We start from the raw sequence: 28,000 nt of genomic DNA, 5'->3' as shown, positions 1-28,000 counted from the left end.
TCCGTTTCTCTCCACTTCAGGTGACATTTTAGCCATGAAAAGAAATGATTTTGCTGATTTGATTTGCTGTGAAGTGGAAATAACTGAGAATAACTTGGCTGCATGTGTCTTCGGGTAGAGGGGGGACCCAGAAGGACACACAGTTTTATATTTAGACAACCAAGAGAGACGGCGATAGCATTTCAGACGGTGGACGGTACATGAAGGTGGAAATCTCCCATTTGGCAAGAACCAAAAGAGAATAATTTAACTTCTGGATGCATTTTGATCCCCTCCCTCTTTCCACATCTCCTCCTCTCTCGGGGATCAGTAATCTAGTCGGATCCAGTCTGAGTGAAGCGGACTTCTTGGTGCGAGATAATCGGCAGATGATGTGAGTTAATGAGGCGGAGATGCGGGGGCACAAACTCAGACGCGCTCCTCTCCACCGACGACAGGTGCGCAACGAGTGAGCGAGAGGAGGACAAGACGGAGGAGAAAACAGAGCAAGGGAATTAACGGGAGGGAGAGGGGAAAGTAACCGGAGAAGGAAGGAGATAAAGCAATAACAATAGCCAGGCTCTCGCTATGGAAACGGGCCAGAGCGCACAGGTCGTCGACATGGGAGGAGAGCACTCCGCCGGTGTGTGCGTGGTGGAGCGGGACAGGGGCGAGATGTCCAGTCCCAGCCCGCCGGCCAAGCAGCGCTCCCTGCGGGTCGTGTACGTCCTGAACGACGGGCTGAAGTCCGTGATGGCCAGCAGCCCGGAGTCCGGAGCGTTGCAGTGTCTGCAGAGGGCCTGCGACGCAGAGAGCGCACTGCTCACCACCGTCACCTTCGGCAGGCTGGACTTTGGAGAAACATCAGTGCTGGATAGTTTCTACGACGCAGGTGTGTTTTTGGTAGTTTGTTGCAAAGGATCCAGCTGTCTAGGAGGTTAAAATTAGTTAGAGAAGTTAACGTTTTTACTCGCCTCGGTTACACAAAAGTTGTTTCAAAATCAGGGAAGCAAGTCCCAACTGCATGTTGAAATATAGTCTCTGAAATGCTGTTGAAACAATGGGAAATACTCACTGAATGCAACCTATGTCATGACCATTTAGTCACCAAAGTCATGCTGGGAATGTAAAAAATGTTTGGACGTATAAGTCTATTCTGCACTACTATCATAAGCTTATTATTATATTAACTTATCCTACTATAACTCAATAAAAGCAAACTATAAACTCAACAAATAGCGTCAGGGGACTTGTTTGCTCTCTCTCATGATCCCACACACATTATCTATATATCTACCTGATCATCATACACTCTTACACACACCATCATACATCATTATACCTAACAGTGTATGTAATACTGTTCTGGTGTGCATAAAATATAATGATTTTGAGAGAATTGAAGTGTGTCAAAAGAAATTTTAATGAGCAAATAGTGGTGTGCATGAGAAAGAATATGTCAAAGAGAAAAGTAGGGCTGCAACTAACAATTATTTCCATTACTGGTTGTCTCTATGAATCAATTGGTTGTTTGGTCTATAAAATGTCAGGAAATTGTGAAAAATCACTGTGTCCTAAAAGAGGAAACCTCAGATGTCTTGTTTTGTCTCGACAAACAGCCCATAACCCAAATATATTCAGTTTACTGTCATAGAAGACTAAAGAAACCAGAAAATATCCACAGTTAAGAAGCTTAACCAGACAATTTTGGCACTTTTACTTTAAAAATAACTCGTAACGATTACCAAAGTAGTTGGCAGTTAATTTTCTACTGACCGAGTTATTGATCAGTTGACTAATCGTTGCAGCTCTAGAGAAAAGTAGTAATACAGTGGTGGAATAAACACTCAGATCTTTTACTTAAGTAAAAATACCACAGTGTGAAAATACATCTTTACAAGTAAAAGTCCTGCATTTAAACTTTACTTAAGTAAAGCTACAGAGTTATTACCAGCATCAAAATAAAGTTATATTATTGGGTATGTTTTAAGATTATGGGTAAATTAGTCTTTCCATCGCTGTTATGATGTTTAAAGTTCAATAGTGCATGTGACATGAGCAGGATAGTGGTGTGTTTCATTCACATATTTCATCAGTCTGTCGCCTTCATGAAAAGCCGCTGACACATTTTATAGCTGCTGTTCTGATTGGAGCCGTGAAACTAGAGCTTCTATCAAAAGTTTGTATTTGCCAACTATTTATATCAGGCTATGATGTTGTCCACACCTCTGCTGATACAAGTTTTAGTCTCACAAATACTTAGACCAGTTAAATGCAGTAACTGAGTGGAGCCAAAGAGCCATAAGATCAGATATTACAGGTTTTGTTTTGATGTATCGCCAAAGCATGACTGCAGTATGTGGGTAGTTTGAGAAAAAAGAAAAAGCCCGTTGTTAGAGAGAGTTGAATCTTTTCACACCGCAGACATTATTTTGACTTGTCAGAGCAGGTAAAGCACAGGTGTAGTTGATAAAATGCATGCAGGCTGGAAGTGGTAATCCTGTATGTAAGTGTAAATAAAGTATATATGTCCATCTTAATCTAATATCTGATTATTAGATTGCTGAGCTCAAATGCATTCTTAGCTATGCTAGCGACATGGCCTTAGGGATGGCGATGGCAGTATTTTTAACTGGTCAAGTGACTACTTGTGTGACATATTTCCAGTTATTTTCCCAGTACCTGAGTGCCCGTTCAAACCACAAGGGTGTGGAGGTTTATCAGAGCTCACTGGGACACACTGATGATTTGTTGAAGTAGGAGTTGGATCAACCAAACAATGTTAGTCATAAAAATGTACGTTCAGGAGCTGAGAGGACAAATACAAAGTAATTAAGTAGAGTTAGACTATCTAGAAGGATGTAGGTTTACTGTATGTAGAAGAGACATAACACAATATTATTTTGAATGGTTTCTGTCTGTTAACATTTAAGGATGGAACATAATGAATATGAATTTTAATATTTATATTGACAGTATTAGATAAGCGATATTAGTCTTATCAGTCCCAAGAAGAACAGATTAATTAATATTACGTGATAGCTGCACACTTAAGAGCTCAATATCAGGTGTGGATACTGGGATGGACCCAATGCCAGTCTGTTGGTTGTCAGTCCACCATTGGTCCAGACTGAAATATCTTAACAATTATTGGATGGATTCTCATGAAATTGGGTACAGACATTCATGGTCCCCAGAGATGAAGCCTAATCACTTTGGTAATCCCATTAAAAACAAGCGATCTGTGATACTGTGGCCTGTTTCACAAAATTCACAACATGCAAGCTGAGATAATATCCTCTTGTGTTAATTTTTACATGTTTAACTAATAAAAAAAAAAACAACAACAATACACTTGCGACCCATGGATAAGCATGCGTGAGGATTGTAGGACACACAAATTTATCTGCAGTTTGTGAGTGACAATCATTTGTGAAATGCGGCACTGAAACCCTTTGCGATCTGCATGTAGCAGTACTCGCAAATTGCTTTTATGAAACATAAATACAAATAAAACTTTAAAAAATTACTGTAGCGCCATCATCAGGTCAACATTTCACTCTATACTATACATTTACAAAACTAATGACCTTCCCATCAGCTACAGCTGTGCTTTTTTAGTGCTAATTAGCAAATGTTAGCATGCTAACACACTAAACTAAAATGGGAAATGTGGTGGACTTCACTTCTCCTAAACACCAGCATGTTAGCATGCTCACATTAGCTTTTATAGCTCAAAGCTATAGCATAGCCTCACAGAGCTGCTAGCTTGGTTGTGGTCTTGTGAAGATGCTTTAACCAAAAATATTTTTCAATTTAGACTTGACAAAAATCAAAATAATCTTCATTGCCACCTGCAATAGATATGTTGTTGTTCCACTTGTAAAACACAGGATGTTTATGCCTACTCATGCACACTTTAAGTACATTATACTTGGATGTAGATTGTAGGTATATCATTATTGCCTTGAGATGAAGGCTGCCCCAGTAAGAAAATGTGGCTCTTTATCTCTGCACACCAGCCTATTCCTGTTTTATTTACACACATCATTTGCTGCTATGCTGAGTGTTGTTTCTCTCCTTTGGAGTCTGCAAAACCTGAAAAATACAACCTCCGGGGAAAGATTATATTCAACTCTCTTTTTTAAGAATGTAAAATGCAGTTAAGGGAAAAAGGTAGAAACAACAAAAAGAGAATATAAATTATGACGTTTTGCAAGCAAAGAGCTGCCAGCTGTGTTTTTGTTGTTTCAATCTGTCTATAAAAATATTTTTTTTGACAATTTATATTCTTATTGTTGTGAAATCCTTTGCTGACATTGCCACTTTTAATGAGGTCAGGTGCATAATAGCACACCCGGGTCTAGTAGTGCAAGTTTAATAAGGAGACACAAGCGAATGAAGCAAGATAATTGTTTATTATACAGATGATTAAGTCTTGTTAAAGGTCTTTGGCTTAATTGAGGGACATCAATCCTGAGCAGCAGCAAGATAAATCCCCCCATGGAGTCCAGACACTGATGGTGGTGGTGGCTAATGACTTCCACTGAGACTGATAAGGCTGATGAAGTGATGAACTGATGAATCTGCAAAGGCTGGGCAGTGATGGGGGGGGAAGTGGTGGGGCCTGCATAACGGCAACATTAAAGCACTGAAGGCAGAGAGGGAGAACACGTATTTAAAGAGACAGTTGCAAGACGATAGGCCGACAATGAAGGTGTGTCACCGTGCAATTGGATAGATGTGACCAGCTGATGTGAACAGCTGACGTCTCAATTGACACCCTGTGCAATGACAGCCAGGAAATTATGAGTAAGTATGTGTGTGTGTGTGGGGGTAGGGGGGGTGACAGATGATTTGAGAAATAAAACTACAGACCTCAGCGTGCAAAACTTTCGCTAAAGTCTGTGTGGTTGAAGGAGGACGTCTCCTGCTTATTTGCACAAAGAAATAGATTGTATTTATGTCAAAATGTGACCTTAGAGACATGTGATTGTTGTCACCACCATGTATGTCCTCTTTGTTGTCCCATGATCTGACTCTTCTCCCTCCCTTCAGACATTGCGGTTGTGGACATGAGCGATGTATTTCGACAGCCCTCCTTGTTTTACCATCTGGGTGTGAGGGAGAGTTTCGACATGGCCAACAACGTCATCTTGTACCACGACACTGACCCCGACACTGCCCAGTCACTCAAGGTACACACCCACACATCCCTTTTGAATCTGTAATCAGAGTTCCTGGATGCCATTCCTTCGCGCTTCCTTAGAACAAAGTGATCCACTAAGTTATTTACGGACTTGTGTGTGTGTGTGGTACAGTCCTGCGCTGTGCTGCCATGAGGGAAACAGCTGTTTCATGTAGTAATGTGGCAGTGTTAAGTGCTGTCCAGCCCTGAAATCCATTCTTACATGCTCTTTGTTTGATCTCCTAACAGGACATGGTTGCACAGAAAAACACAGTAAGTTTCTGTGTGTGTGTGTGTGTGTGTGTGTGTGTGTGTGTGTGTGTGTTCCAAAGTGATTTGTGTGCGCACACTGTATTATGCTATTTTTGGAATTATATTTGTGACAAGTGCCGTTCGTCATCTCAAGCACAAATGCATGCAGGAATGCTTATGCACATGTTTTCACTCTCTCTCTCTCTCTCTCTCTCTCTCTGTCTCTCTCTCTCTCTCTCTCTCTCTCTCTCTCTCTCTCTCTCACACACACACACACACACACACACACACACACACAAAACATACATGACAGGCTCCTGAAATAGAGTCTTGTAATATAAGCAGCTATTCTTCTAAGCAACTGATTTGAATGTATGTATGGTGTTTCTGTGTGTGTGTGTGTGTGTGTGTGTGTATGTGTGTATGTGTGTGTGTGTGTGTATGTATGTATGTATGTATGTATGTGTGTGTGTGTGTGTGTGTGGAGTAGGCCACTTGTCCTCCAGTGTTAGGTTTTCCCTGGATTCAGTTGCCTCCAGAATACAGAGGCTCTGGATTGCGCAATAAAGTAGGTACCATGCTGCACCAAAGCATGCTGGGAGATTTCCTTACAGACTAATATTAATAGAGAGGAGAAGTGGGAGGGGCCGCTGGTTCCTGGAAGTGTTTTTCTCAAACTATATCTGACTCTTTCAGATAATGTGACAATGATATGGGTTAAGTTATGGCCATCAGTTTTGATTATTTCCACTTTGTTTCTAAGTAGCCTTGTTTTCCGTTGTCCGTCGTTTTGGCTCGGTCGACGGCTCAATTATACGACAATACCCATGAGCCTCGGCCATGGTTGCTATGGAGCAAAGGCCAGTCAGCAGCAAATTCAAAACGTTTCGTTGTTGCTGTCGTGAACAAAACACGGCGCCTGAGTTGCTGAATTCATCCAGAATTGAACCAAAATTTGAAAACAAGTGAATTGATTGAAGCTGCAGATTCTGGTTTCAGTTTTCTCAATAATAGACAACAAGTATACATCAAGTAAAAAAACATCTCGTGTATACAACTCGTATATATAAATACGCCAATGATACTAAAATAGTGAAAGAAAAGAAGTTTTTACATTAAATTGTTGTGAAAGTTTTATATGTTTTTACAGCTTTTTTATTAGTACATTCAGCTATAGAATAAATGAATTGTTTGATATAGATAATCAGCTCAGAGAAATTTGTTTTTTGTTTAGGAATTTTAATTAATGAATAATTTTAATTAAGCCGAAAATAACTAACATTAATCTTTAGCTTCTGCTGGCAGTTAGTGACGCACATCACAGAATTTCAAGTTGGGTTATTGGATGTTTCTTGCCAAAAACGCATCTTGGGGGTCATAGTTAACTGCTACATCGAAATATTTACATACACTGGCTTCAACTTTTTATCAAAGAACCAGATATTTTCTAATGCAGTTGTTCGTTTTTTGTACTGACGATCCGAGCTGTAGAAATGCTCCAACTGTGAGTCATTACTTCTGGAACCAGAGGCACCTGAAATAGCTCCTCCCAGTTTGCCAGAGAGAGGAGGGGTTAAAGACTGACCCGCCTGAGGGATGTTGTGTGAATAACCAGTGCCCCCCCCTACTCCCCCGCCCCCCTTAACAATGTGCAACTCACAAACTGCCAAAGGATAAAACGAGTTTGACACTCTTGACCTTCTGCGGGCAGAGGGTCGTGAAAATTTATGATGCTCTGTTCCGCCAAGGAGGACGTCGTGATCACATTTCCCTCATTCAGAAAAAAAACTTCAAAGCGAGGTTGAACTTTGGTAGAGTCTTGGGTTGTGGAGCTTTGTGACAATGAAAGTAACTATTAATCAATCATCTTTATCACTTAATCCTGTGTTTGATGAAAAGGAAAGGGAAAATAGCATGAATATGAGTGCAGTGGCTTGTTTGTTCAGTTCAGTAGCTGCTTCCCTTTAAACCTGTGTGCTACTGACTGCTTGACTTTTACCATTTTGTTAGATTTTGATGAATTTTGTCAAGCTGTTCCACTGTATGTAAGTAACCATGTACCTGAACCAGAAATATTTCTTTTAATTTATGAAAATTCAGTCTATTTTTAAAATTCATTAAATGATAATAATATTTTGTACCTCAGCCCAGATTGAAGGATGTTTCAAAACACCTGTACCAAAGCAAGCTGTGTAATTATAGGACTGGTAATCTCAACACTTGTATTAAGAATTACTGGTAGTTTAAAAAAGAATGTTACATGAATGAAGGTGACAGACAAGAACAAATCGTACTATCACACTTATCCTGTGTGACAAACAGCGAGTGCACCTAGTGAATAATATGATTTTCTTAATCACGATGCAGTTTAGTATGCATGGAAAACAACAATATGGATTATTTGTGCAGATAAAACTCTGTAAATCAGTCAATCAGAAACACAAGACTGGATGAAGAATCATATCGACCAATGCAGAAGGAAAGTTGATGAGAAAGAACAGAAGGAAAGAGAATAAAAAAAGCAATACAAAGATGTGGAGTTGCAGTGTGTATTTGTGTGTATTAGTTCCTGCCCTACTGGATATTTAACAGCCGTAGCATTTGTGCTAACCTTTGCTGATATCACCATGATACCACCGAACAATCTCAGTGATGTGCCGATGCGCTCATCCTGATCCTCATTAATCATTCTAATCCCTACTCTCTCCTTCCCTTCGTCCACTTACTGTCTTTCTCTGCCTGGACTCCTTTTACGCCTGGCATCATCCTGCAGCATGTGTGTGTTTATCTGATATATAGCCGGAAAAAAACTGACACCAGGCTTTTAAAAGTCCCTCCGGTACTCACACTGAAATCAAAGTGATCTTTTTCCTGATGTAAACTAACTCCCCCGCCCCCACCACCCTCTCCCTCCTCCTCCTCCTCCTCCTCCTCTCTCTGTCCAGGCATCCAGTGGTAACTACTACTTCATCCCCTACATAGTGACTCCTAACCATGAGTATATGTGCTGTGAGAGCGACGCCCAGCGCAGGGCCAGTGAGTACATGCAGCCCAGCTGGGACAACCTGCTGGGGCCGCTGTGCGTTCCCCTGACCGACCGCTTCACCAGCCTGCTGAAGGACATCCACGTCACGTCCTGGTAACACACAAACACACAAATACACTGTCATGCACAAGTAAAGACAGAATTCACACTTTTCTTTTTCAATCTCATTAGATATTTTTTGATTCTCATTAGATTTTTGTCTTTTATTTGTAAAAAAAAAAGGATTTTTCTGTGTTCAACAAATGAAAACTGGATTTTGAAAATATTATTTATATTTCAAACCTTGATTTGTCCTGTGATGTGAACGCTCGTAAGCTGTAAACATAAGAATCTTTTCTACCTCTGCACAGTGTTAACACCTGTGTGGGTTGACTATATGTGTGCAGGGCATCTAAATTTCTCTCTTTTTCCAAACAATTAAATGCTTGTTGGATCACTAGTGGCTCTTTTGTTGCAGTGGTAGATGTTTCTTTAAAGTATGAAAAGAGTTACAGATCAGTCTTGAAACCGACGAGCAGCTCATGTCTTTACTTGTCATCGTTACCATCACGATTATCAGCGTCATCATGAGACTTTTTATCTCTTCCTTTAAATTGTCTGTCTCCTCCTCCTCCTCCTCCTCCTCCTATCTTTCCTCTCTGTCTGTCTGCTGCAGTGCCTCCTTTAAGGACACCCTGCTGAATGACATCAGGAAGGCCAGAGAGAAGTACCAAGGAGAGGAGCTGGCGAAGGAGCTTTCCCGCATCAAACTCCGCATCGACAACACCGAGGTCCTCACGCAGGACATCGTCATGAACCTGCTGTTCTCCTACAGAGACATACAGGTACAAACACACATGACGTGGTCTTAATTAGCAGAACGACTGACATAAACAGCACCGTCAGAAATCATATCAGCGTATATTTGTGAAAGGTGTGACATTATTTGTCCTTATCTTAGGATTATGACGCCATGGTGAAACTGGTGCAGACTCTGGAGATGCTGCCAACTTGTGATCTGGCCACTCAGCCCATGATCCAGTTCCACTACTCCTTTGCTCTCAACAGGTAACGTCATGCCTCCGCTGGATTCAAGCTCAAGTCTGGAGCAGGATCCAAGAATACTCTGCCAAGAGGAAGCTTTTACTGCCAACTTTTAAGCTCCAAGCCAAAATATACTAATTTTGCCTCATGAGCAAGAAAGAGGAATGTGCCCGTTATTTTTAGGTTTTAATGAACTCGTATTCTGGTCTCTTTTTAATGCAAAATTAATAATATCTTGACTATTTTCCCTTTAAATTCACAAATGATAAAGTCACATTCCCTTTCCACTGCTTGAATCAGCCACTTTACTTTAAGCACAGCCTCTGTTTTTGATGAGGTAAATATTATTGATCCTTCACTTAAGGTTTATTAATTTTTTCCTCACATGTAATCCAAAACCAATAACGGCTGTGCCCAGACATGTATACCTCTGTATGTGCAGCTGAAGCCAGAAGACAAACCATTATATGACAGATTTTGGTTCTTTAAATGTTTTTGGCACAGTTTTCCCCAAAGCAAAAGTAACACAAACACTTCGTTATAACTTAAGAAATACAATTTGATACAGCAGCTTTTAATGTATAAATCTGTATGTGTGCAGGAGAAACAGTCCTGGTGACAGGGAGCAGGCTCTCAGAGTGATGCTGCAGGTGTTGCAGTCATGCGAACACCCGGCGCCGGACATGTTCTGCCTCTGTGGACGGATCTACAAGGACATCTTCCTCGACTCGGACTGCAAAGACACTAAGAACAGGGACAACGCTATACAGTGGTGAAAAAAACCACACACACACAATGCACCTGAATGCCTCTTCATGTTTTGCTCTTCTCCTATTGATTCCTCTCATAACAACTTGATGCTTTTTATATAATTAAATCCCACCTCTTTGCAAGCAGAACTCACTGCAAAGGGTGCGGTTTGAGTTAATTCTGAGTGAATTTCCATCCATTCATTTCTTTATCACCTCTTAGGTACAGGAAAGGTTTTGAGCTGCAGCCTACCCTCTACTCTGGTATCAACCTGGCCGTCCTCCTCATAGTTGCTGGCCAACAGTTTGAGAGCTCCATCGAACTGAGGAAAATAGGTGAGAGGGTCCTTCTGAACTTGACACCCCTTTGATCGTTGTTCAGCGCACACTCACACACACACACAGGCACAGAGTCCAGCTGGAACAGTCAACATATCCTCAATGGGCCATTGTTCACAGCCTCTGCTTCATTTGTCTGCGCCAAACTCACTTCAATCAGGAGAGACTTTGATTTGTTTTAAAAGTGAACAATTATTTTTTTTATTGAACATGCATGGTAGATGAACGTGAGGAGTGTTTGGCGATTAGACCCTCGTGATGTCACCATATTTATAAAGGAGGAAGTGAAGGCGAGAGAGAATATCAGCTGATACGAGAGCAGGAGAAACGAGGGGGAGAAAGAGAGAGAGAGAGGAATGAGATGAATGAATGAGTAACAGATAGTCTTCGTGTTTGAACTTACACTGAGCTCCATTTCACTTTCAGAGGTGTTTGGGTTCAGTTTTATGGAGCAGAGTGGCTGATTTGTTTTACGGCTGAATAGTTTTAAAGAGCTGGAACGACTGTAAACGTGTCGGCATCAAGGTTAAAACCAGCATAAATGTGCATATCTAAGTTACCTATTAACATTGTTTCAACAGCATTTAAGTGTTTATATTTCAATGTGAATTAGGAATACATGTTGAAATATAGTCACTGAAATGCTGTTGAAACAATAATTACATATAGATGTCTAAAAATTTCAACTATTGCCATATACCGTATATGACAGTATGTTGGACGTTCAAATACATACTTGTGATTCACTATGAAGCAAGAATCCCTTAAAATACCATTAATTACTCCATAATTTACTTATCTTTAGTTTTAAGGGGTTAAAAACCCTTAAATGTAGAAAATTAGGGTATGTAAATTAAGGGGTTTTCATGGCTTTTGCAACATTTTAAGGGGTTTTGCCCAACCTATTACTAAATACCTTAATTCAATCATTATTAATCGGGAAATGATTGTAATTTTATGGTAAAATTTAAGGGATTCAGTTCCATTGGATTGGCATATCAGTTTTTATATGTTCATTGTTTGTGTTGTGTGTTGAAGAATGATATATTGCAAGCATGCTAAGGGTACTTAGTTACTAAACTAATCAATATAGGATAAAATAGATCTGTTAGCCTGGTTACAGTATATGTTCACACTTTTTCCCCACTCGTATGTCTTAGGTGTGAGGTTGAACAGTCTGCTGGGGCGCAAAGGTTCCCTGGAGAAAATGAATAACTACTGGGACGTGGGCCAGTTTTTTACCGTTAGCATGCTAGCTAACGATATCCCTAAAGCCACTCAGGCTGCCGAGAAGCTCTTCAAACTCAAGCCACCTCTCTGGTAAAGACGTTCATATCATTTTTATATTTCTGTATTGTTATTATACAGTAGTTTGGTACATCTTGGTACTGACCAAAAAAACATTTTACGGTCTGAAAAATATATTTAATCTACTTTATTTCCTAAATAACTCAGTTAATAAATTAAATATATGTAATAGCTTATCAAAATAATTGTGTTTTAGCCAGTCTTATATTCTCCATTTTCAAATACCAGTAGCTAGTTGACCACTGTGACACTAAGGAAGCTCCGATAATTGCCAGGTAGCCAAATCACATTTTGAAAAATCCATAATTTTGTCTGGTTATATGTATAGTAATGACACAAAAATCCAAATAATCCCCAACAGTGATTTGGATATATAATCATCATACCCTTTCTTAATGCAGATGTGTTTATGAATTAGGTCCACAAGCTATGATATATGATTAACCAGTTCCTCTCTCGTTTCCTCCTTTCAGTCTATCTCCATGTGTTTTTTCTTTCAGGTATTTGCGGTCGGTGGTGCAGAACCTGCAGCTGATCCAGAGGTTCAAGAAGCAGACGGTCGAACACTCCCCCCAGCGGGAGAGACTCAACTTCTGGATGGACATCATCGTTGAGGCCACGCAGGGCACCACCAATCGACTGCGGTTTCCTGTACAAAGACACGCGCATACACACTAAAACATGTTGGATTAGACACTCAGAGATTCATGCTAACATGTCTGTCCGTTATTGTATTTCTCTTTCTGTTTCAGGTGTTGATTCTGGAGCCAACTAAAGTGTACCAACCTTCCTATGTGTCCATTAACAATGAGGCTGAAGAGAAGAATGTCTCCATCTGGCACGTTTCTCCGGCTGAAACGGTCAGAGCATCATCTTCTTGTCCACCTGTCCTTCTTCTTCTTTACCACAGTATTTCATAGCATTGCACACATGCACATTTATCCAAAAATGATGCTCCCTACCTCTTTAGATTTTTAAAACTAGACTATGAGACTATAAGAGCGACCTCTAACACTTCAATCCTGGTTGAACATGTGACCCATCTGTGTTACAGAAAGGGATCCACGAGTGGAACTTCACTGCAATGTCCATCAAAGGCATTAGGTATGAAAATGCAAGTCACATTTGGACAGATTGTGTGTAGTTGCTTAAATATTTAGAAGTTACCTGACTGAGGGGCAGAAGAGGGACACTTTATTTGGGTTAATTGTAGCAGAAGAGGTGTTATGGTTGGCTGTTTTTAAACTCTTAATTATGAGCTAAAACGTCACATAAATTTTAAAATTAATCATCATCATGTCAGAGTTATATCCTGTTTCAGAAGACTGGATTTGCTTGACCAAAATACATGAAAAACTGTTATCACTTGTACAGTAAAACGTTTAATTGAGGGTTTTAGAGTAAATTCAAAGTTGATATAACACAGAAAAGGACATACTGTAGTTCTTTTCAAATGTGACAAGATATATCAAAAAACAGAGAGAAAAGGGAAAAAAAGCATCTTAATTTAACCTGACTCTTCTATCTGTAGTATCAGTAAGTTTGATGAGCGTTGCTGCTTCCTCTACGTCCACGATAACTCCGACGACTTCCAGATCTACTTCTCCACTGAGGAGCAGTGCGGTCGGTGAGGACACACACCTCTAGATGTGTCTGTGTAGGTGTGTGTGTTTGTCTGTGTTTGTGTTTTGTACCGTATCGTGTGAGTGATGGAATCGCAACATGACCTGATGGCCTTGAACTGGAAATAAATATGTTGTAATACGTATGTCTGGTTGTGCGTTTCAGGTTCTGCTCCATGGTGAAAGAGATGATATCTGATGGTACGGGGAATGCTGTAGAGCTAGAAGGGGAGGGAGACGGAGATACACTTGAGGTCAGGATGTGTGTGTGTGTGTGTGTGTACAGTAAATACATATCTTTATAGTTAATAATTATTGACTATGTTTGGGTGTTCATCTATATGTGTGTGTGTGTGTTACAGTATGAGTATGACACCAATGAGACAGGGGACAGGGTGGCGTTGGGGCGGGGCACCTATGGCGTGGTGTACGCTGGGAGAGACCTTAGCAACCAGGTCCGAATCGCCATCAAAGAAATCCCTGAGAGAGACAGCAGGTAGGTGTGTGTGTGGTTGTGTAGAAAGATGATGACATGGTCCAGTGTTACCAACTATTTTCAGTGGCTAAAACCTGCTCGAAAAGTTGCTAGATGATGTCACATGCTAATTTGCATATCTGTGAGGCCATATATATATATTTAGCTCATTCATGTCTCTCTCTGGCTGATGATTGGACCACTGAATGTGCTGCTGCTCTGTCTCACCCACTGAACACAGTCAGTCCAGAGAGCGACATTAGCACTAATTCACTGAGGAATATTGGAGACTAGAGCTACAACCATTAGTTGGTTCATCAATCATTTGGAGTCATTTTATAAGAAAAAAATGTCCAAATTCTTTGATTCCAGCGTCTCATATGTGAATTTTCTTTAGTCTTCTATGACAGTAAACTGAATATCTTTGGGTTGTGGACAAAACAAGACATTTGATGACGTCACCTTGGACTTTGAGAAACAGTGATCAACATTTTTCACCATTTTCTGCCATTCTATGGACCAAACAATTAGATTAATTGATTATGAAAATAATCTTTCGTTGCAGCACTATTGGTGACTCCCTCCAAGGAGAGGATTTAAGGTCTGCACAAAAAGTTGCTAGATTTGCTGTTAGCTGCTTTTCTGAAAAAGAAAAAAAAAGTGGCTAAAGGGGTCTTAAAAATCAAATCAATCAAATTTAGCAAGAAAGACGTTAAATTTGCAACACTGACCTGGCCAAAGTTTAGCCTGTTCCACGTTCAAAAAGCTGTTGAATTTTTTTTCTATGTTCTTATCACAGAATTGACTGTTTGCTAAGATCCACCTCCTCAGTTACCGTTGCTTCCTCTGTCAAGCTGCCTGTTCTAGCACATTCACAGTAATAACTGGCAGGTTTAGCTAACGCTAGTACTTGAAATTCTTAGTCAATTAATTGGTTAATGGTTGATTTTGCCGGCTGAAATGTCACTGGCAGATTTGGCAGTTGTAGCTAGCTAGCAAATTAAGATGAAGTTAGAGTTGGTTGAAAACTGACTGACTTTTTAATGTTTCCAGCTGACTAGTTTTAAAATGAGAATCTTATAAAAGGATCTTTAATAAACACATAACTAAAAGACCGAGGCTTGTTCTTCTGATATTATAAATGTGATTAGGAAAAATATCAGATCATATGTTATTTGTTTAGCTGTTTAGCTCACATTTGCTCGTATTTTCATATTTCAAACACTATATTTTCACTCTTAACATTAGAAGGGTAAAGACTTTTAGGATGAGGACTAACGGGTGTGTTTAAAAAAGGTAATATTACTTTGGGTAACATTTTTGCTCAAGTGTAAACGTCCCCAAAATCCAATAAAGAGCAGCACAGAGCTGCTAACATTCCAATACACTATGATAGATAGTGTCATAGTGTCAACCTTGTGTCATATTGTTTTCTTGGCAGTAGCTTAAAGAGTAACTTAACACCAGATGAGATTAAAGGTTAAGAGATAGTTGATACTTCACAAAATCCTTCAGAGACGTTGCTTGTACCAGACAACTGTGTATGGATGATAATGTGAAGCAGGTCGATGCCGTAACAAATTAAGCACAATTATCAAACTTTACCAGGATAAATGAAGGGAAAAAAGTGTTTCTCTCTTTGTCTCCGTTTCTCTTTCTCTGTGAATCAGGTACTCTCAGCCTCTTCATGAAGAGATCGCCCTTCACAAGTACCTGAAGCACAGGAACATTGTTCAGTATTTGGGCTCTGTTTCTGAGAACGGATACATCAAGATCTTCATGGAACAAGTGCCCGGAGGTGTGTTTGTACAAGAGAGGGAAAAGAGATCATGGAACAGACAGAGTTACATGTACTAATACAATAATTTTGTGTGGTAAGAAAGAAAACTGTTTACTCATTGTCTCTTGCTATATAAAGTACACTATAAATGCTATAAAAGGCATTCAGTTGAGGCTCAAAGAGAAACAAAAAGAGACGATGATGGACAAATGTTCTATTACAGAGATCGATGCTTGTGACCTCTTGGTTACCGGGCGGTCTCTCTAACTGCTTGGTCATCTTCCCATTTCATGATAGGTCTCTCCTTTCTCCAGGAAGCCTGTCAGCGTTGCTGCGGTCTAAATGGGGTCCACTGAAGGAGGCGACAATAATCTTCTACACCAGACAGATCCTGGAGGGGCTCCGGTACCTGCACGAGAACCAGATCGTCCACCGAGACATCAAGGTACATGGAAACAATCTGTGGTGCAGGGTCACGGTGATGTAGGGATGAGTCTTTCTTTTCATTGAAGCTTCAGGCAAGATTTTAATAAATTACATTTCTTCTCTTTTTTTTTAACTTATATTTGTATCTGTTTTTCCCTCGCCTGACTTATTTGGGACACCTGAAGAGTAAATGAGATATAAAGAGCTACAACTAACAATTATTTTCAATTTCAATCAATCTACTGATAATTTTCTTGACAATTTTCAATTTTCAGTTTGACATTTGGTCTATAAAACATGTGAAAACAGCGAAAAAAGTCCATCATGGCATCTTCAAATTGCCTGGTTTGTTCAACCAACTGTCCAAAATCCAAATATATTCAATTTACGAGCACATAAGACTAAGAAAACCAGCAAATCCTCACAATTGACTGGCTGTAACTGGGGAATGTTTGACATTTTTGCTTTCATATGATGATTAAATGATTAATCAATTATCGTAATAGTTCAAAAATAGCTGCAGTTGTAGTTCTATAAATATGGGCTTTTTGAACCAACAAAATTGTGTTATCAAGTTCAATCATGATGTGCAGCTGTATGGAGGAGGATGACTGTATGTTCTCCTTTTAGACCTTCCACCAGACAATCAGCCTTTTTCCTGGCAGACATCCTGACATGTCATAGCAATTAAAACTCAGGTATAAATTATAATTACATTAATGATAGTCCCAGTAAGTCCCAGTAAGCGATGCCAGCAAGCAAGCATGCATAATAGCCATAGACTAGTATAAAAATAGTAAAAGCTAATAATAGTAATAATAGCTGAGCCCTGGAGCTGGTTTATTAATGACACCTGTGGTTTACCTGTTTTACCGTGACGTGTCAAAATGTCGGCTCAGTACAAAGCCTCGCTGGGTGGGAGCCATCAGTAACCTCATTAGTTACACCTGTGTTCTTCCTGCTGTGACAAGTCAAATGTTTGCTGTGTGCGGACTTTTTGATTTTTCAAGAGCAAAGGTTACCGAACACCGGCGTCCGGGAACACTTACCTGTGTGTGAAGGTACAAAGTGCAGCTTTCAAAACCCAACGCTGATGTATAACCATCATTCTTCCACTATTGGAAACAATAAGAAGCTAAAACACAAAACAAGTCCACTTCTGGCCAGTTTATAGTCCAAATATTATAATTTAATCCATCTTTCTCTTTTTTTTCTGTCTGTCTGACTGTTTCTCCATCAGGGTGACAACGTGTTGGTGAACACCTACAGCGGCATTTTGAAGATTTCAGACTTTGGTACTTCTAAGCGGTTGGCTGGAGTCAACCCCTGTACAGAGACATTCACTGGTAACTTGTGTCCACTTCTTGCTACAACCACAACCATTGGTTTACTGCAAATATTGTTCATTTATTGCTTATTAGCAGCATTTCCCAAGAGTGGCCTTTAAAAAGAGGTTTCTTGCATCTACTCATAAATGTCTCATGAACACATTGGTTAAGCAAAATGTTTCCTACTAGAACTTTAAGGAACATCTGGTGAAAATTAAATTGACATCGAATTCCTAAAATTTTGAGGGGGAACAAAGGGAAAGTTATCTAAATCATTTGGGGAAAAAACACCTCAAGAAGCTTTACTAAACAACTTGTCTGAAACAAAAATGGATAAACTGCTCCAGTAATGGATTACAGAGAAACTACACACATGACAAATCCAGTTTGATAAAGTGCCGTCATTCATAAGCAGACAGTAATTCAGTCTGCTAGCTGCATAAATGGAATCATAGAAATGCTCCCGTCTCAGACTATGAGTGTAAATATCAAATGACCCTCAAAATGTCAAGAGGCACTATCAGCCTCTATGGAAACACTCAGAGGTTGCATGTACGAACACACACACACACGCGGGGGCACACACATTCATTGGCCATCTGGTCTTCTCCAGCTGCCAGTGAGGTGTGTAATTACATTATCTAATCAAGCAGAGGCAGAAGGGTGTTTATCTTTCATTAGCAGGTGTGTGTGTGTATGTGTTTGTGTGTGTGTGTATGTCCTTATCTGTTTCTCCTCTGCTGCTTCCCTCACTCCTCTTTTCCTTTTTATAGCTCTCTCTGTCTCTCACTATTTACATCAGCCAGACCACGAATGCCAAATCTGCTCAGAATTACTGACTGCAGACAAAATACTTAGAGACCAAAGGAAACATAAATTATTTAATGAGTGAGAGCTCACATCCTGGGACGTAACATCTCTTCTTCAGTCTTTTGATCTACTTCAAAATTTGTTGAATTTTTTTTTTTTCCTGTTCTGTTAAAGCTCCAGTTTTTAAAGGACAGGTTTGCAGTTTTTTCAAGTGTGTCTTAAAACAGCAGTCAGGTGCCCTTATGAATACTAAAAATGTTGTTCATCCAGTCTATTAAAAGATCCCCTTCAAATGTGATTTCAATGTAAGTGATGGGGGCCAAAATCCAGTCATTTTGGGTAAAAAATGAGGCTTCAGTGGTCAATCAAGTGGATATCTGCCACATTTAGAGTCTTTCTAGTATCAAATTCCCTCTGTTTCCTCGGACAGAGTTTCTCTGTTGAGCTGCGATGGAAGTATAGTAACAAAAAGAGGGACTTTGGCACTAAAAAGACTGCAACATAGAATATGACCCCCAGTGAGATAAGAAAAGCTCCAGTCTTAGCCACCTGTCCAGAAAGACACACATCTACTGTAAGATATATTGACACTCATGCTAAATGACCTGATTGCCTCCTCTTATCTATAAGGAAAGATTTCAAGGTTACTGTCTGCTTCTCTGTTTGCAGGTACACTGCAGTACATGGCTCCAGAAATCATTGATAAAGGCCCTCGAGGGTACGGGGCCCCGGCTGACATCTGGTCCCTGGGATGTACCATTATAGAAATGGCCACTGGGAAACCCCCGTTCCATGAGCTGGGGGAACCACAGGCGGCCATGTTTAAGGTTTGCATCCTGTAAATCTTTTGTTTGATCTCCAAACTGTCTGTCAGTCGGTTCTTAACGAGCATCCAGACCATGATTCCTCGGTGTAAATCTGTGTTACAGGTCGGTATGTTTAAGATCCACCCAGAGATCCCAGAGTCTTTGTCGCTGGAGGCTAAGTCGTTCATCTTGCGTTGTTTTGAGCCGGACCCTCACAAGAGAGCCATCGCCTCCGACCTGCTCAGAGACACTTTTGTAAGACACAACACCAAAGGCAAGAAGAGCAAGATCGCCTTCAAACCATCAGGTTACAAACACACAAACACACACAAACACACACACACACACACACAAATATACAATGCACCCTCCCAACAATGATGTAACATATTTGTTTCTTTTACATTTACATGTTGCTGTTGTCTAATTTAGTTGATTTTCATGTTTTAACTTAAGTTGAAAAACAGATTATCAGGGTCAAACAGTAGATAAAAGTGCTCAGTGTTCAAGGCTACTTTTTATTACTTAGTGATGTTTCTAGTCGCTATGGTATAAAGTTGAAACCACAGTGCTCTAAAAATTCAGCGATTAGTTTTGAAATGTATGTGATACGGCCCGAAAAGCATTTCATAAATTTGAGTTGTCAGTTGCTCATGTGTGTGTTTTCTAAATGTGTGTGTGTGTGTGTGTGTGTGTGTGTGTGTGTGTGTGTTGGCCAGACTACATCCACAACGTCTCCCTGCCGGTGCAGCTACAGTGCGAGGCCACCGGCAGCAGCAGCAGTGAACACGGCTCAGTGAGCCCAGACTGCGACTCCAAACACGACGTTTTCTTCCAGAAAAAGAAAAGCTCTGGCTCAGGGAACCTGCTCAAACCCCCCAACTCCAATTACCTGAGGTGTGTATTAAACCCAGTGTGTTAAACCCAGTATTTTTTACATTTTAGACTTTTTGCATTGATTACATTTGAGTTACACATCTGTCTTCATTCAAGATAAATAAAATAAAAACATAAAACTCTTGTTGCTGCATACAAAATGCTACTGAGACAGTATGTGCAATGTGAAAAGATGTGAATGAATGTGCAGTGCGTGTGTGTGTGTGTGTGTGTATGAGAGAGTGTGTGTTTGGTTGGCAGGTGGCCTTATTGTACTCACAGTGCGCTCCACTGCTTTTTATAACACTGATATAATGAGGTCTGATAACTTTACAAGCTTCTGCTGGCGGCTGAGCACACACGCACCAGCACGCGCACATCTGCACACGCACACACACACATGTGCGAGCGAACATGCGTGCGCGGCACGCTGCGCTGACTCATGCTGTCTCTGCACTTTCCTGGGCACACATAGTAGCCAGGAGAGGCTTGTATCTGTAAATAGACTGAACAGTTGTTGTAAATCACTTGTGTACTCCATGCCTTGTTTTATGTCCCTGTGAGATCACTCTCTTTGCGTGTGTGTGTGTGTGTGTGTGTGTGTGTGTCGCAGTGTTCCAGATGAGGGTTCAGCGTCAGAGGACCGCAGTGTCCCCCCCTCCCCTGAGGACAGAGACGGCGGTCTGTTCCTGCTGAAGAAGGACAGCGAGAGAAGGGCGATTCTGTTCAAGGTCCTCAATGAAGACCAGGAAAAGGTCATCTCCAACCTCAAGGAGAACCACATCCAGGTGTGTGTGTGTGTCTGAATAAATACACTAAAGTAAATAAATTGTGAGTAAATTGATCTGTAAGCTGTCTTCTTCCTATGTGTAAGGATTTTCCAACTGCGGCAACTCCTAACAGTATGAAAGAGAGATACACTGTTAGACAACAATTATTACAGGAATGAAGGAATGCCATCAGAATTATTAACATACAAATTCTACACAAAACCACTTATTTGACTAATTATAGTCATGAATTTATTACACAAAAAGTACAAAGCAGAGCAGCTTCAAGGCTTCTAACAAATTCAAAAAGACAAGATCATATCTCCCCTGTTCTGGCCTTCTTTACTGGTTACCACTCAGTTTTACAAATGGTTTTAAGATTTGACTGATCACATCCAAAGCATTTAAAGGGCTTTCTCCTACTTATATTGCTGGATTGGTGCTCCCCTATCAGCCAGAGCACATCAGGCACAGCTCTAATGGCTGTTCCTACGTCTCGGCTCAAGACGAAAGGTGCTTTTGACGTCAGGGCCCTTCAGCTCTGAAACTCCCTGCCTGAGGATCCGAGTGTTTTGCTCTTCTTCTTCATTACTTCACCCTTTTCATCTTATTATCGTAAGCCTGGAGGGGATCATGCATTTGGTCGTGTGTGTATCTATCCGCAGCTATTCTGGTATACTACTGCACCCATCAGCCTAATATATTTCGTGCATATTGATGACTGTATGCTCAAAGACCTCTCATGGTTGCGGTGATTGACAGTTTTTGAAAAACCTATTTTATTTTCGTCTTAACCGTCCAGAAGGGGCTGCAAGTGATCAGTAGCTGCTTCAGTTTGGACTCTTGTTTCCACAAGGGACAACACAATTAGATCAATCGGTACCAAATTTTGCTACCTTGACAGCAAGTTGTGTTGTGAATTCAAATAAAATTTGATAAGTTTCTTATGAGCCTATCATAAAGCTTAGACTTTTGTCTTTTTGGCAGTCCTCACCATTTTACAATGTGTGTCACAACATAGCAAAAGGCATATTTGGCAATCAGCTAAACTAAAGCCAAGGCTAACCTAGTCTGTTGCAGGTCACATTTTAGCCTTTGTCATGGCTCAAAAACTGACATCCATAGAAAAGTCTCATCTTGAACCAGAGCATCTGCAGATTAATATCATACCTGATATGATCCACAAAAGTTAGGCATGATATGAGATGAATAAATACCTGCTTTTGTTATCTTGCCGCTTTGTTGACATTACACACCTGGCAGAGATCTGTGCTCTACTGAGTGCGCTCTTCTAGTTTATATTATTTTATGGTTGGGAATTTTATTTTCTTCCACTCTCTGTACTTTTAGTGGCCTGATTTAAATTTTATTGTTTAAAAATATCAGACAACAAAAGGTGATGTTTTATGATTTTAGTGCCCTCTGCTCTGTTTTCCTCAGTATGAAGGAAATGAACAATAAAAGTCAAACATTGCATGTGGTGACTACATGACTTTAGGTAAAATGCAGCCAGTTTCAGTGAGATCAGAGTCATTTCGGGATCAATTCCAGTGGGATTCCTAACCCGTTAGCACACTTTACTTGCACTGTTGACTGTAAATAATCTGATTCAAAGAACCTATGTGAAACTTGTATGTAAGCAAAGCAGTAGGTATTGCTGTCCATCACTGTCTTTTACTGTTACTGCCACATGGTGGCGGTAAAGTCACATTTTGGACATTTTATGCTTCATGTGCAGCATCTTCAACTTTGTAGTTTGCGTTCTGATGTACTGTATCTAAAGTAAACCCATTCAGTTACATAAATATTTATGACTAATAGACTTTACTTTGAGATATTGATACTTATGGTCCTATTAAGCTCAAATCAAAACTTTATTAAAATTCTACTGGATTTCTTTGTAAATGTGTTTGTGTATGAACATGTAGGGCAGCGAGGAGCTCCAGCTGTCTGTCGAACACATCAAGCAGATCATCTGCATCCTTCGAGACTTCATCCATTCCCCCGAGAGGCGCGTCATGGCGGCAACCATCTCCAAGCTCAAGCTGGACCTGGACTTCGACTCCACCTCCATCAACCAGATACAGCTGGTGCTCTTTGGCTTCCAGGACTCGGTCAGTGTGCGCACGCATACACACAACTGGAAAACACACATAGTATTTACAGGCATAAGTACTGATATACAAGAAAATTGGCTTGATTAAAGAGCTGTTGAATGCAGTGCAGACACACTAAGTGCAAGAAAAGTTGAAAAAGTGCAAAGATTTTGCACTACAATAACAAATTAGTGTTCATTTATCTAAACAATTTGGCAACATGTTGAATTTTACACTGATTTTATAATAGAAATGAAAGAGGAGTTTATATTAGAAAGCTTTTCCACAGCAGACACTTTAAAACAAATTAAATAGAAGTCGATTTAAGTACATATTTAACTGACATATATTTGTTTATCTAATCCTGATTTTTCTATAAAGTATCAAGCTTTTTATTTTGTATTTTTGACCCAAATGTGTCTTACCATGAATGAAAACCCAGCAGAATGTTCCAGTCTCATCCACAGTGATTCACACTAAACTGTAGGAATAATCTTTAAAAACTGACAAACCTTTGTTTTTGATGTGAGGATGAATCGTTTCAGATTTAACTTTTTTAAATTATGAACAAATGCCAATAATTATAAAACATCTCCCACCCCTTTTTCACACATACAGCAGAGCTGATTTGACTTGTCTGCGTGTTCAAGTTTATCCCGTATTGTATCCTGTATCTTTATGAGTCTAAATATCTGCATCCGTCGTCGTGACGTGTGATTTTTCGCAGGTGAACAAAGTCCTAAGGAATCATCACATTAAACCTCACTGGATGTTTGCCATGGATAACATCATCCGCCGAGCCGTGCAGGCCGCCATCACCATCCTCATACCAGGTGAGCCGGTCAGATGGCTGCGGCCTGGACTGAGCTTTTACCGCCATCTAGTGGACACACGCAGCGTTTTGGCTCACATAATTTCCTGTCCTCCTCCTGCTGCACATTTATATATAAAAAAAAATCAGGGTTAAATATACATATAATGTCATGAGAAATTATAGATTCGTATCGGTCATAGCTTTGACCTTCAAACTGTCACCTCCAGAGCTGCAGACCCACTTCGGCCCGGCGTCAGAGTGCGAGGGAGCGGAGAAAGAGGACGAGGTGGACGAAGAGGAGGTAGAGTTCGGTCCGGTCTTAGCTCCGAGCACCGACGACTCCGGAACGACAGCAGACCCCATCTCCTCCACCATCAGCACCCTGAACTCCACCCTCTCCCAGGAGCACCAGCGTTCCCATCATCAACTGGGAGCACAGCTGGGACGGCTCAAACAGGAGACCAACCGGTACGCACGAACACACACACAGTAATACACACACTTGGTAACACTCATGACTCGTGGAGAGGTGAAGTGTCGTTAAAAGATTTCAACACGTACTGGCACGTACGCTCCATTGTGTGGTAGGAGCACACTTATGAATTCCACTTCTATCTCAGACAGGAAGTTATGAATGACACACACCCACAAGCACGCTACGAATGCAGTTGCTCGAGAGCTGCATATAATAGATGGCTGTGTCATAAGTGCTCCAGGGTGATGACACATAGCAGTGAAGTGAAAGTGGCAAACCTCCACAGGAAAAGTTTACTTGAGCACATTTAAGCACTAATCTACTATCTTAACATTACCTTTAATAAGATGTGTAGGATGTATTTTTATTAATACATCTTTTTTAACCCAGTAAATGATTTCAATATTTAAGAGTAAGAAAAAAACAGAGCTTTGACAAGAAAGAAAAAAACAGAAGTAGGACAATAATACAGAACAATACAAAAGTGCATAGAAATGATTCAACATTTGGAATAGTCTCTTGATTGTAAATTAGGATATTATCTGGATTTATACTTTGGACAAATGGTGTCAAAAGGCCTAAAACCTTAAAGATACACAAGGTCAGTTTTAATATTTTTGAGAATATGCTGCCAAGATTCTAGTTTGAAAAGAGTTGAAATACAAAAACAAGCAGATTTGATTTATTGTGTGTGTGTGTGTGTGTGGGGGGGGGGGGGAACAATGCTTTAATATTACTGAGAATATTTTCAAAGAGAGGTCTATTGTGTCTCGGACAACTGGAAATGACACATTCTCTCACCAACCTAAAAGATATGATCATGTTTTGGCAGCCGCAGCAGAAATATGAAACAAAGTCTTCGCTGGTTACAAATACAAAGATTCATTAACTGCGACACCTGTTTTGTTGTTGTCCACTGGAAATGTCCCTACAGATCTTTTTTTTTATGTTGAAATTAAAAAAGATAAACACTGTACATAAATATTCCATGGCCAGACATCACAAAACTACACATGGTGTTAACCGTGATTGGCTTTAAGATAATCCATTAGAGAGGGAGGTAGACTCAAAAATGACATTAGAGTTGTAGAATGTCTCTCGAAATGTGCTTTTTGTAGGTTGAAGCGTATCGTTTTTAAATGAAATAAACCTGCGGCCTTTTAGCTTCCACCCACACACCTGTTACTCATTCACCACAACATGTTGATGTTTTATTCAAGTGTCCCAGAAAGCCATGACAGCGTGACGGTCAACAAAAACCTGGACCCCACAAGGACATTCATTTTATTATATACTACCTGTACGTTAACATGTCAAAATGTTATCCGGTGAGAGTTAAACGTTACTGATGATGTGGTGGCTCCCGCAGGCTGCTGGAGGAGCTGCTGCAAAAGGAGAAGGAGTACCAGCAGGTCCTGAAGGCCACACTGCAGCAGAGAACACACGACCTGGAGCTGGTCAGAGTCAGACACAGACCACCAGGTAAACACTAACTGGTATACAGACCAGAAGTCTTTTGTTCTGTCTGCCTTCTGTTTGTCTCATTCTCCGACTTTGATTCTTTCAGATATCTCCCCTCCTTCCATCTTCCACATCCCTGCTGACCACGAGCCGGACAAGCAGCTCACCGATTGGCTGAAAGAGCAGGGGGCAGACCCTGATGCTATAGATAAGGTTGAATATCTGTTGGTTTTCTGTCCACAGCTTCTATTTCTGAGCATACCACCCGGGCATATACTGAAAGCGGTTTGTTTTCTCTTTGTTGTATGGCAGTTTGTGCTGGAAGAATACACGCTGACTGACATTCTCAACGACGTCACCAAAGACGACCTCCGCTGTCTACGTCTACGGTATCTTCTTTTTCGTATCTGTGTGTCCTGACATGACTAAAGTTGACAGGAAGGAACATCAGGACAAGCTTCTTTTCACCGTTGCTTCCTTGACACTGACCTCCACTATCTGTATATTAACACAACATCCTCTGTCCTTAGACCCTCGATTGCAATAAGGAGAAACTCCCTAAAAAACAACAGACAGACAGTTGCGCATCAGATGTCGCATGTACAGAATAGAACGGCAAAGACAAGTAACAGAAATACAGCCTTGAACAGGATAACAAAAAATCTCATGTCACTTATTTTCTGATTGCTTCAATTCAACAAAGGTTTCATGATTTATTAAATCGGTATTTTGGAGAGATCACGTCTCACAAAGCTTCCGGCTATCTCAATGCAAAATCAGCAGGTGCTTATGGGAGCTGGCATGTTTTTACTTGTAGCTTGCAGATTTTTAGCAAATCTGCAGAGATTTTAAAAGGAACAGAACTGCAGAAATTATAGCATCCGCAGCATCAAGGGAAGAACTAAACTAAAAACGAATTAAAATAAGACCTAAAATACGAGTATATGAATCTAAAGGCTTCCAAGAGTAGCTGAAGTACGTCTTCCTATCTGAAAGAGAAACGTTTTAAACCATCATATGTCAAAGAGTCTTGATAAGCCTTCTTCCTCTCAGGGGTGGAGTCCTCTGCCGGATCTGGCGAGCCATCCAGCGGCACAGAGAGCGCGAGAGGCTGAGGGGCGACGAACGCTCGGAAGAAGACGCATGACGGGATAGATGGACCCCAGCGATGGAAGATTTGCAGAAACACGCACACGTCCACACACTACCAGTCCTGCATACTTGTCTCTCTCTCTCTCTGTCTCTCTCTGTCTCTCTCAGTGCAGGTGAGGTAGTAGAGTGTCTTAGTGCCTTTTCATGTTGACCGACTGAATCTTTTGCTCGACTGTGCATCTCCATACAGAGTCAGACTTGACCAGACCAAAGCGCTTTAGTGCAGGCACTACTGTGTGTATCTTTATGTGCATTTACATGTGTATGTGTGCCACAATATGTTTGTGCTTAATGGCTTTCAAACATGAATTCAGCCTAGAAAAAGGCTGATTTTTTTTTTTTTCACAGAGAAAACAGGTGTTCACAATGCAAAAAAGTATGAAAATATCTATAAAACGTTTTGAAACCGCTCCTGTAGCATCGTCCAATCTTCTGCTGTCCATCCAGATTCTCAGCATAGTCACATTTTTGCCAAAATACGATTACGTTGCTTTTGTGTCGCTCCTCACGCGTGACTCAAGTGCTTGACCATTGCCCGCACACGTGGCAGCGTTCTCCTCTTGGCTCTGTCATTGTTTGGAAACCATGCTTGCTGATAATGCTGCAAAAGTGGTTTGGAAAAAAAACGTTTCGTTTTTCACAACCTCTGTTCTCTCTGAAGAGGAAAACTGCAAATTAAATGACCAACTCTCTATCTGTAATGTAAGGTATCAGCGATAGTGTAAAGTATACACAAACTGAATTTGGGTAAAACGTGCAAAATCACTAGTATGGTTTCTTAGATCTTTTACAAACCTATCTATCAATCTTGCATTTGGGTTTTGTCTTTCAAACCCATATTGGATAATTGTTCCAAAACTATCTACTGTCCTACAGATCTTTCAAATTTCAGCTAAAAAGCCTTAAATTTTGTAAAAACCAATGTAGCCACACTGATATAATTTATTAAAACATGCACACACACCATGACTGCCACCACCTCACTGCCTTTTTATGTGTACGCATGTTATTTATTAGGTGTGTAACATTTCCTTTATGTTCGTAATGTAGTAATGATTGTTTCCTCATCTGCGTGTAATTGTATTTAAATGTTTTTTTTTTTGTTTTTGTTTTTTTTTAATTTTATTCCAACTGTTATATGTATGTGCTGGTTTGTTTCATGATTGCTTTACAACTGCAATAAACCTGGAAATGATGAGAGTGTTTTGTTGTCAGCTGTTAATTG

At 40.4% G+C, this 28,000-nt stretch overlaps 1 protein-coding gene across 3 annotated transcripts; it reads left to right on the top strand.

Moving 5' to 3' along the window:
• Positions 1-24: 24 nt before the first annotated feature.
• Positions 25-27,971, top strand: map3k15 (mitogen-activated protein kinase kinase kinase 15). 3 transcript variants are annotated; one of them, XM_044339864.1, is made up of 30 exons: positions 25-871; positions 5,038-5,177; positions 5,417-5,440; positions 5,910-5,987; positions 8,365-8,558; positions 9,121-9,289; positions 9,406-9,512; positions 10,090-10,260; positions 10,461-10,573; positions 11,737-11,896; positions 12,385-12,535; positions 12,637-12,744; positions 12,939-12,988; positions 13,416-13,511; positions 13,673-13,760; positions 13,869-14,002; positions 15,652-15,779; positions 16,076-16,206; positions 17,428-17,533; positions 18,995-19,152; positions 19,255-19,438; positions 19,851-20,028; positions 20,621-20,795; positions 22,706-22,891; positions 23,601-23,706; positions 23,915-24,155; positions 25,532-25,644; positions 25,730-25,836; positions 25,936-26,060; positions 26,677-26,760. In XM_044339864.1, exons 1-29 carry the CDS (start codon positions 568-570, stop codon positions 26,041-26,043), a joined length of 4,008 nt encoding a protein of 1,335 aa, XP_044195799.1. In that variant the 5' UTR covers positions 25-567; the 3' UTR covers positions 26,044-26,060; positions 26,677-26,760. The 3 variants fall into 3 exon arrangements, with proteins under 3 accessions (XP_044195799.1, XP_044195798.1, XP_044195800.1); XM_044339863.1 differs by having other exon boundaries at positions 34-871; positions 25,936-26,012; positions 26,677-27,971; XM_044339865.1 differs by lacking the exon at positions 5,910-5,987 and having other exon boundaries at positions 34-871; positions 25,936-26,012; positions 26,677-27,971.
• Positions 27,972-28,000: the final 29 nt, after the last annotated feature.

This window comes from Thunnus albacares, chromosome 21, assembly GCF_914725855.1.
Source record: "Thunnus albacares chromosome 21, fThuAlb1.1, whole genome shotgun sequence".
NCBI classification, from domain to species: domain Eukaryota; kingdom Metazoa; phylum Chordata; class Actinopteri; order Scombriformes; family Scombridae; genus Thunnus; species Thunnus albacares.
The sequence above is the reverse complement of the archived record's forward strand: the minus strand, read 5'-3'. Positions and strand labels throughout refer to the sequence as shown.

Coding starts and splice junctions, on each gene's coding strand:
- map3k15 (XM_044339863.1), top strand. CDS start 568: ATGGAAACGGGCCAGAGCGCACAGGTCGTCGACATGGGAGGAGAGCAC. Junction 9,290..9,405: donor TCTCCTACAGAGACATACAG/GTACAAACACAC, acceptor TCCTTATCTTAG/GATTATGACGCCATGGTGAA. Junction 12,745..12,938: donor ACGTTTCTCCGGCTGAAACG/GTCAGAGCATCA, acceptor TCTGTGTTACAG/AAAGGGATCCACGAGTGGAA.